The sequence below is a fragment of the Sus scrofa genome, chromosome 15 (genome assembly GCF_000003025.6).
Source record: "Sus scrofa isolate TJ Tabasco breed Duroc chromosome 15, Sscrofa11.1, whole genome shotgun sequence".
NCBI classification, from domain to species: Eukaryota; Metazoa; Chordata; class Mammalia; order Artiodactyla; family Suidae; genus Sus; species Sus scrofa.
Window position 1 is genome coordinate 93,242,393 of NC_010457.5, and position 10,579 is coordinate 93,252,971.

At 30.8% G+C, this 10,579-nt stretch overlaps 1 protein-coding gene across 28 annotated transcripts in view; it reads left to right on the top strand.

The window, feature by feature from the left end:
• The window catches only part of GULP1 (GULP, engulfment adaptor PTB domain containing 1), a 264,095-nt gene extending 254,299 nt beyond the window's left edge, over positions 1 to 9,796 (top strand). For 25 of the 28 annotated variants that reach the window (XM_021075382.1, XM_021075366.1, XM_021075376.1 and 22 more), the window contains 2 exons: positions 1,207 to 1,301; positions 7,824 to 9,796. In XM_021075382.1, coding sequence (XP_020931041.1) covers positions 1,207 to 1,301; positions 7,824 to 7,895 — 167 coding nt within the window. In that variant the 3' untranslated portion in view covers positions 7,896 to 9,796. Of the gene's footprint in view, positions 1 to 1,206; positions 1,302 to 3,605; positions 3,617 to 7,823 lie in introns of all 28 variants that reach the window. The other 3 variants (XM_021075386.1, XM_021075371.1, XM_021075387.1) reach the window with 1 other exon arrangement.

Consider the following 10,579-nt stretch of genomic DNA (forward strand, 5'->3'; position numbering starts at 1 on the left):
TAATAATACCCATCAATTATATGCAAGATGACAATAAATTCCCATTTGTTAAGGACCACCCTGGCTAATACCTTTTGTCTTGGTGAAACTATTGGTAGCACTCTTCACTTTTAGTATCTTTATTTGGATGATAAATTATATGTTCTTCTTATTTATAAAATACTCACCAGCACCAGGAGCTTCTAAGCATTTCACATTTATTAACTTACTTAGTACATGAATCTGCAAAAAACTGTTATAAATAGGGAAGCAAGAATCTCTCATAGTGGGAGTCACAGAATGATTTTGAGGATATGGTAGAATTCAAGTGGTGTAAATACTCTTTTTTTACATAACATTGAATTTAGAGAATATGGTTTCCCAAAAAACAAAAGTCTTGAAACATTATAAATTCCCCAGTCCATATATAATTTAACTTTTTGTCAATTAAGGCTGCATTTGAATTGATTCAGAAGAAATAAACATCTTATATTAAAAAGAACTTTAATTGTATAATGTCACAGTCTTATCAATTATAAACATCAATTTTAACTTTGATACTTCTTTAGTGATTCAAAACAACATATACGTTAAAATATACATCTGGAGAGCTCTTTGGTAGTTAATTACTGCTGTTTTTAAAAAGAAATTTGGGGAATAGAATGCATTTTTAAAGAACCTATCTCAATTGTGTTATCTACGAAAGTGATATGATTTCATTCAGCATGAGATGATGTGCCTTATTTCTTTTCTGGCTAAAAGGTGAGATTAAAGTACATGAACTATGAGTAAAAGCACTTACTAATCTACCAGGTCCTATATATTGCTTCACTATTGTGTTGCAAAGTCATCAATAAATGGAACAGGGAAGTCTCAGTGAATAACATATTAATTTTAGTACATTTAAATTGCTTCAGTAAAATATGGATATTTTAATATATTAGTTATCAAATATTTGATGAATTTAGTATTAATAGGTCTTAAAGACACAGGAAACTATGAATACTTTGTAATCAAATAGTCTTTAAGTCATAATGAAATGGATCTTCGCTTCTTTGTTGGTATTTAACCAGCCTAAGTTCAGGAAAGCCCAACATGAAGTGTCCATGTGGATAGAGGCTCATTTGGTTGTGCAGGTATTTCTTTATGTAATCTTGCCTTTGAAATCTGACTTGCCCCCACTCACTCCTTGTCATTTCATTTACTAAATTATTTTCTTCCTTTTAGAACGAGACCTGTTTGGAGCAGAACCTTTTGACCCATTTAACTGTGGAGCAGGGGATTTCCCTCCAGATATTCAATCAAAATTAGATGAGATGCAGGTGACTATTTTAACAGATTGGCTCATATTTTTTTTTCTTTTTTCTATGGCACTAAGAGGATGCTAAACATTAAAACTACTATTCCCTTGAATTATTATCAATTACTTAAAATAATTACTTTAAAGTCATAGTATACATTTAGTCCTAAAAATACTCAGACAGATGCTAAGGATAAGGTTTTGCTGTATTTTGTTCTGAATGATGCAATTTATGATGGCAATAAGATGGTTCATTTTTTTATACAAAATTACATGAATTCTAAAGATTCATTATTCAAAATTCAAAAATTAAAAGGTCATTGAACTAGATTTCCAAGATTTGATCTCAGTTTTAACAATTATGAATTTCAAAATTGTGAATGGGTGGATGAAGGAAAATCTTTGTAAGAATGATATCAGTCTCTCTTAGAAAGAACCATTGTAAATAAGGTCAACTATATGGTTGGTGATGGATGGAAATTAAACTTTTAGTGGTAAGCACACTATAGTGTTTATAGAGGTAGCAATATAATATTGTACACATGAAACATATAATGTTACAAACCAGTGTTACCTCAATTAATTAAACAAAAAGTTAGAGCTGTGAGCTAAAACAGAGAGTTCCAGAGGAGCAGGGTGGGTATTAAAAAAAAAAAGAAGCATTGTAACTGCAGTTCATAACCTCTGGGCTCTTACTGAAAAAGCAGATACCCAATGACAACGTCTTCAGGAATGTAGTCCAGTTGGGTTTTCATTTATTTCTCTCCCTTTTATTGTTCAATTCTTAATTGCTCTGGAATTTTGAACATATTGGTTTCGAAAGCTTTGTAGAGTGGAGCATGATTAGTAAGCAATCTTATAAGCACTATAATAAAGCCTTCTCTTCATATTTCCCTTTATATTTTGATGAAATTATTATGTCTTATTTTTCATCAAAAAGGCTAGATATATGGTAGAATGTTGACACAGACCAATGGTATGAAGCTGATTAAGGAAAAGAAGGCGTGATATTTATTTATCAGGCCTAGGTTAATACATTCACTCTCTATGCTTCACTTCCTGGGAAAAAAATTAGTTAGTGGATTATGATCACACTGATGAAACACTGCCTCCTAGAAGGAAAATAAATATGCTTTCACAGATTTTAGACTGCAGGTATGAAGCAGTCTTTTTTTCTAGGTATTACATGAATTTCCTTATTGTTCTAGATCTCATAATAACTTTGCATTTTAAAATTTAGATTTTAAAGTATATGTTAAAACAAAATTTCTCAAGTTGGGTTATTTATAATTCCCTTTTACATGAAAAATTATTTTAATTCTTAATATTGACTTAAACTATTATTATAGCATTTCTTAAGTATTTACGAAAAAGTTATAAACATTTTATCCTTATAGCTATTATTATAACATTTCTTAAAATATTTACAAAAAAATTATGAAAATTATATCCTTATAGCTTTTATACAACTATTAATTCAAAACATAAATTAAATAAAAACAAAATTACAACACCTAATAAAATTCAAATTAAGAACTTTAGTAGTTTCTATTGTGGCTCAGTGGGTTAAGGACTGAACTTTGTCTCCATGAGGATGTGGCTTCCATCCCTGGCCTCACTCAGTGGGCTAAGGATCTGGCATTGCCACAAGCTGTGGTGTAAGTCACAGATGTGGCTTGGATCCAGCGTTGCTGTGGCTGTGGAGTAGTCCTCAGCTATATCTCTGATTCGACCCTTAGCCTGAGAACTTGTATTTGCTGCAGGTACGGCCATTAAAAAGAAAAAAAAGAAACTAAAACCATCAACATCAAACTTCTATTGATTTCAGCATGTATCCTGTTTGATGATACAATTTCCCTTCATCTTTTCTGTAGTTCAAATACTATGAGAATTTCACTCAAATAGTGCATGATTATTTAGTAAGAATGCTTTATTTACTTCATATGAAATTAATTTCTTTCCTTTTTCATCAATTCTACCAATTATGCTTGTACTACTTGAGACTAATGCTTTTGTAGAAATAAACACAAACATGGGCACTGATGTGGTAGTATTTGTTCTCAAAGATTATATATAACAACAGAATGTCTATTAATATTTTTTAGATTTTCACACAATAAATATTTTCTATAGATTTTTTGAAGATAAGCCTATATTTCCAGATTCTTGTCAGGACTTAGTTTGGGAAATACTGTATTAGAATGATTTAATAATGTGTTAGTCAAATAATGCTACACTGTGGTATTTTTGCTTTTGGTTTTGTTTTTGTTATTTCTAATATATTCTTAATGTCTTTTTTATTTTTTTCTGCTTTCATGGTGGGTAGCGCCAGAGATGGTTGGTATATTGTTTTCATAATTTTAAACAACTTATTCTTAAAGCTAAACCTTAATATTTGCATGTTTTATTTAGTAAGTACTCAAGTAGCAGTTTCATATGGATATGTCTGATTATTAGTTGTGTTTAGCGAGGTTTTATAAGCCATATTTTGGGAGTTATTTTTCAATTACTTGGTCACATTGTCCACCTCATTTTTCAATTACTTGGTCACATTGTCCACCTCATTGTTTGTCTTTCTTTTAGTCCACAGTTTGTTTGCAAGGTCACTTTAACTAAAGTAAAATAGTATTTTATCTGAAGGCTGTGGTGACTTTCATTATTAATCTTATTAGCCTAGTTAATTGAATGAACACATTTAGTCACTGTTTTTAATCTTTGCATATAATGCAAAAACCTAATACAGTATAATGGATTGCATAAACCATACTGAGTAAGCCTAGTGAACTTTTGGTTTTCCTCTTTTATTTGCAGAAGAAATCAAAGAAATATTTCATGAATATAAGAATTTAAACAGAAATATTAAGCCATATGATTTTTTAAACTTGTTAGATATTTGTTTGAAATCAGTTTAGATGTATGATTTGACAAAATTTAAACTTCTCAATACATGTTACCAACAGGCAAATCAATGTAATAGTATTGATAACCCAGAAGTGTACCTTGTATGTTATAATAATTCCATACATTAAAAAAGAAGCATAGCAAGTCAATGAAAGAGTTTCGCAGTAAATGGTGTTAAGTCAACTACTTAATAATTTGGGAGAAGATCAATGTATAGCTGAAATGTGTAACAAATACATAAATTTTAGAAGCATTGGCATTTTAAAATGTTTGAAATGTGATTCAATATTTATCAGATTTTTGAACTGGAAAGAAATTTTTACTAACAAAATAAAAATATATACATATAGTCTCCTATAGAAGAACTTCTATAGTTCTTTTAAATTTTCTCTTAAAAAATATAAATATAGCATATACGCATAATTTAAGTAGACAAGTTATTAGGTCACTAAATAATCAACAGATAAATAAAAAAGTAGTTGTTCACAAAAGAAGACCACAGGTGGCTACTTACTTGTAGACATGTTAAGTCTTATCAAAGAAAACATACAAATTAAGAACTATAAATGCTGTTTTGCTCATTAAAATAGAACTTTTATTTGTTTACTAATATAAGTACAAATAAAAGTGTGAAATAAACACTCTAAATCATTTCTGGGCCAGGGTCAGTTCATAGCATCCTTTTGGAGAGTAATTTGTTACTAATACTTGGATTTGTATTTGATATTAAAACTTTAATAAAATCTATTCTGAGGAGAAAATAACTATAAATATGGAAAATCTCAATTCATAAAAGCATCCAGTCAATCTTATATGTAATTATGAAGTATAGGAAATGAATCACGTAAAATTAATAGAACATTATAAAATCATTTTAGGGACTCAAACTAATAAAGTTGTTCTTCTAAGATTACCAAAAAATAGAAATGTGTATATATATATATATATGTGATTCAGTAAATACATTATATATAATGTATAGTTATTTGTAATATTATTAAAATTATTTTTTACTATATAGGTAGAGTAAAGGGAGACTTAAAGGGAATGCGTCAACATGTAAATTGCAGCATATGAGTAGTTTTTTTTTCCTTGATATGGTTTTTTCCCTATGTCAAGGTAACAAAATGCAACTGGGCAAAATATTTTATATTAGTAATAACATATTAATAACAAAATCAGTCTTTTGTGTGATATTAGTTTATAATAGTTTCCATTACAACATAAATTAAATAAAGCCTTATTTTCCTTCAGAGGTTTAAAATTCAAGAGATATGAAAACCTTAGAAGGATTTAGAACCCATTATATCATAACTTACTAAATGAGACCTAGAAGGAAAGGTCAGAAAATGTGTGGGACATTTTATTTTAGGAGGAAAGAAAACCAAGGAGATATAAAACAATCTGTCTGTCAATAGGGATAATTAAGTTAATCTAAGAGGACTCCAAAAGAATCCTTAAAAAATCATGGAGAAATTCTTGTGATATGACTTTGTTGAAATAATGATAGATTCCTATTTTACTTTGATTGTTATTCTGCCTTTCATATATTTATAATACATTGATAAATAGTATTTTCAGGGTAATTGAAGTGATAGCAATGTAACATTTAAAAAACAATTGTATCAAATTTTTCCAAAAGTAATATATATCCACGTTTCTTATCTATCTATCTATCTATCTATCCATCTAGTTTAGCAGAAGATGACATAGTACCTAGATTCTTAGATATCCAAATAAAAGATTTTTAAAAACAGTTTGCTTTCAATATTTTTAATTTGAAGTAGAGACTTCTCTAAGTATTTGGCAGCTATTTAAAAATATACGTACATGTGGCAAAATATTTCTCCTGGTGTTAGTCTTAGTCTTTAAGGAGTTCCTGTCATGGCTGAGCAGAAATGAATCTGACTAGTATCCATGAGGCCTCGCTCAGTGGGTTAAGGATCTGGGGTTGCCTTGAGCTGTGATGAAGGTCGCAGATGCGGCTCAGATCCCGTGTGGCTCTGGCTGTGGCGTAGGCAGCAGTGGTTCTGATTTGACCCCTGGTCTGGGAACTTCCATATGCCATACCTGTGGGCCTAAAAAGCAAAAAAAAAAAAAAAAATGTATACACACACACACACACACACTCATAGATATAATTTGTATTCTAAGTACCAGGAAGTAGTTTTGAAAAACCCTTAAAGTGACAGCATTGCTGTGTGGTCTTTGTGCTGTAGACATAATGAAGAGTGGTCTCTATAAACATTAATCCTGAAAAGGGTGTTGCTTGCATTTTGTAATGAATTCTTCCTCTATATGATACTGTTTACGTTGGATGTATAATAAGATAGATACATTGGATACCTGATCTAAGCGAAAGTAATTTGAGTAAATGCAAATAGATACGCAATTGGCTAACACACAAGTAGATAAAAAACAAAACATAAAGCAGAACAGAGGACAGAAGTCTTCTCTTTGAGAGAAATTTTCTTCTCCTGGGGAATAGACTGCCCTTCACATTTCATTTTATGAGCAAGGATGGGGGGCGGAGAAGGTGATAAGACCAGAGATGGTCCTCAGTTCAGTTATCTTATACAGAAAAGAGAGCTTTGAGTAGGGAAGGACAAACTCCTTTGCCACTAACTTTTAACTCAACTCCCCCCCACAAAAAAAAAAAAAAAAAGAAAAGAAAGAAAGAAAACCAAGACAATTCATGGTAATTGTATTCTTGCTCTCAATAAATCAAAGGCAATGTAATTTCCAGAAATATCTAAAACATACTTGGGGAGAGTGGGATTTGAAGCAGTAATTTGCTACTACAGGCAGCTGCAAGGCTGATAAAGGAAGCTTTCTCTGTGGCAAAGTGGTCTGCAATCCTGTGTTCCATATAGGATACAGCATTGCATTTAGGGAAAATATTTTAAAGTATTTTACCAGGCTCTGGACAGTGGTAACCAGGAAGAAAAGGTGAAAATCATCAAACTGTTATCAACTTGCAGTCTAGCTATCTTATGTTTAAATGAATATTGCCCTTTCAAACCAAGGGATTTAAGCTACAGGAGAATGACATAATTAATTAGACTTTTCTGAAAAGAAGCGTTTAAGTCTTAAAACTACTTAATTCCACATATTTCTGTTTTCTTCTATCTCTTATACATGCTAACCTCATGAATATTTAAAACTTTTAAAGGGATAATGGGCAGTTCCCCTGTGGCTCAGTGGTTAACCAATCCAACTAGGTTGAGGTTGCGGGTTCAATCCCTGGCCTCGCTCACTCAGTGGGTTAAGGATCCGGCGTTGCCCTGAGCTGTGGTGTAGGTCGCAGACATGGCTCGGATCCTACTTGCTGTGGCCTTGGCCTAGGCCGGCCGGCGGCTACAGCTCCGATTAGACCCCTTAGCCTGGGAACCTCCATATGCTGTGGGTGCAGTCCTAGAAAAGACAAAAAGACAAAAAAAAAAGGGCGCCCTAATGGGTAAGAAAGCACTTGATAAAAATTTGACAAGCCAACATTTGACATGATTATTTCTTAGTTGATCAAAGTGTGAAGATTTCAACTTCTGTTCATACTGTCTCATTTATGGTTTCTTTCCTTTCTTTTTTTTTTTTTTTTTTTTGCTATGAACATTTCCTATTTTAATGATTTTACTTTGTTTTATAGGAGGGGTTCAAAATGGGACTAACTCTTGAAGGCACAGTATTTTGTCTCGACCCATTAGACAGTAGGTGCTGATGTCAAGAAGAAGAGGTCCTGAATGTGTTAAATTTGTTTTGTATACATATGTATCATTCATCATTTACTTACGACAGGTATTATACATGTGCCAATATATTTTTGAATATCTTAACTTTTTGATGATTATTTCAGTAAAATTTCCCAACATCCACTGTAGATCTGTAATATTTTGTTTGAAAAACAACCACTGTAAAGTAGGTCATACTTTTATGTTCCTTTCTGTTTCTGTTTGTAAAATTTATAATTGAAAGACAAATTATCCAAATATCTGCCTTGTCTGAGTTCTAAATAATTAGTTTTTTCGAATTTCTGCCCACACTGCAGGCTACTAATTTATTACTGATTTCCCAAAAGCCATACCTTAATAATGTGTTTGAAAGTCCTAAAGAGATACACCAATGCCAGACTAAATAGGTTCTGTATTCAAACCAAGAAACATGTTATCACTCATGAGACAGATGGCATTTTATGTATGAAATGTTGTTCATATTATTGGGAAAATGTAAACTTTGAATATAATATCACCAGGTTATTTTTAGCAGGTAAGATAACAAAAATATAAATTCCAATATTAATTACACCAAATGTATTTAGAGTATTTATTAGTAAAGTCAAGGTAATAATTTTAGTTATTATTATCAATTATACTCTAAATATTTTATTTATTTCGTCAATAAAGATTTGTGGAAAAAACAAAAACTTGCTATTTACACTTAAAATTTAATTTCTAATGAGGTAAGTTACATTACCAGACAGATGTTTACTGAACATCATCTGATCTGATGTTTTCTAAAAAATGTTTGGAATATATGCTATTGTTTCAGTATCTATTGCCCATATTTACTTTACCAAATATATTTTTTCTCACTGAATAAGACTGTCCTTCTTATATTTTTCTCCTTTAAAAAGATATTTTCTCACCAAAGTTTATTTTGTGATGGCACATTTGTTTTGATACTTTAAAAAATCTATGGCACCTCTACTTATGAATTGTCAATGTTATTTAGCAAATTTAATTTGTATTTGATTTGTTAAAGTCAGAATGTCATATTTCACAAAAATCAAATTACTGCTCAGTTTGGTTTTAATATGAACAATAACATTTTCTTGTACCTGATTCTTGACATGCTGATGAACTCTGACTTTTAAAAATGTTTCTTTCCTATGCCTTTGCCAGTTACGTAACAGATTCTAATTTGTCCTCAGTGCAGCAAAAATTTATGGTCAAATTTATAATTTGGTTCATCACATTATAAGAAAAATAAATTAATGAACCTGTGAGCTTAGATTGAGGGTAGATCTCAAAAATTTTCTTTTCTTTTAGTCATGGGGATTTACTTTAAGTGCTAAAGGTATATTTTCACTAGGAAAAGAGATCAAATATGCTTATGCAATATTATATTTGTATGTATCTTCATAATGTTCTATGGTATATATAAGCCTTCTTGTTTGTTTTCTGTTATTTGCTAAGTTGTACCTTAACTAGAGGTAGTATATGTTTCATAAAGAGGAGTCTTTTTAATTTTGTTTGTCATATAGTATTTTGGAATTTGTATAATGAGAATGTTTAGAAGCCATATCAATGGCTTTTTTTAACAGATAGAATTTGTATTTTTATTGTACTTTAAAAAGCTTTATGTAATAGGTATATATTTAGTGGCAATTTATTATCAATGGTAACACAATAGAGTACTTTGCACATTTAAGGTATGTTCCTTTACCAATTTTTAATGGTAATCAATTCTGCTACTGGCATGATTAAACAGTACATAATTGGTCATTAATTATGAACATTTATTTCACCAGTGCATTTTTATGAAGATCCAGTTGAAAATTGTATTTCTATGTAAACTCAGTGATATGTTTGATTTTGCTGAGAATAAATAATTTTAAATAAATTATATTGTATAATTTACTCATTTAATAACCTCTAATTAATTTAGGCACATTCTGAAGCTACTTCATGCCAGATTTTCCTGGTCATAAATTAAAGCCAAAAGAAAGACAGAATGAGAAAGAAGAAAGCATGAAGATATTTTACCTTTAATTTCATTTCTTACAGCCCACACACATTTTAGCCTTATGATGAAACATCCTTTGGTTGTGAAAACAGTGGACTTCATCCTGTTGATGAGAGAGATCATAGTTTGGTTCCATTCACGAAGCATTTGGTATAATAATTATATTATGTAAGTATCTCTTTTGAAAATGGAGAGCCTTTTTATCCTGGTAATACAAAGAGTGTCTTGGCCAATGGTCTTAAAAAGGTGGACTTGATAATAGGATTTGAGCTGTGGCTAATTGGAATATCGTGAAGACGTTTTGAACCTATTTAAAACACAATGTAAAGTATTCGAATGGCACACAGGACTCACATGCACAGCCTTTGCACACCTATGAACAATTCATCCAGCCATTCAATAAAGTTCATTTATTACTCACTCTATGTGAATGACATGTATTGGGTGGGTAGGCATGTCTGGCAAGTTTGCTAATAGTCATTGTTAAATTGAAGATGATAGGAGCCTTGCCTTTAGTGAATTTATCATTGTAAAGGAAAAGTAAGGCAAATATATGAATAAATAAATGAAAGTTAATATATATTAAAGTACTATGTGAACCAAAATGGATCTTGAAAACACTTATATTTAACTATGTTTAAATTTGGGTACCTAGCACTG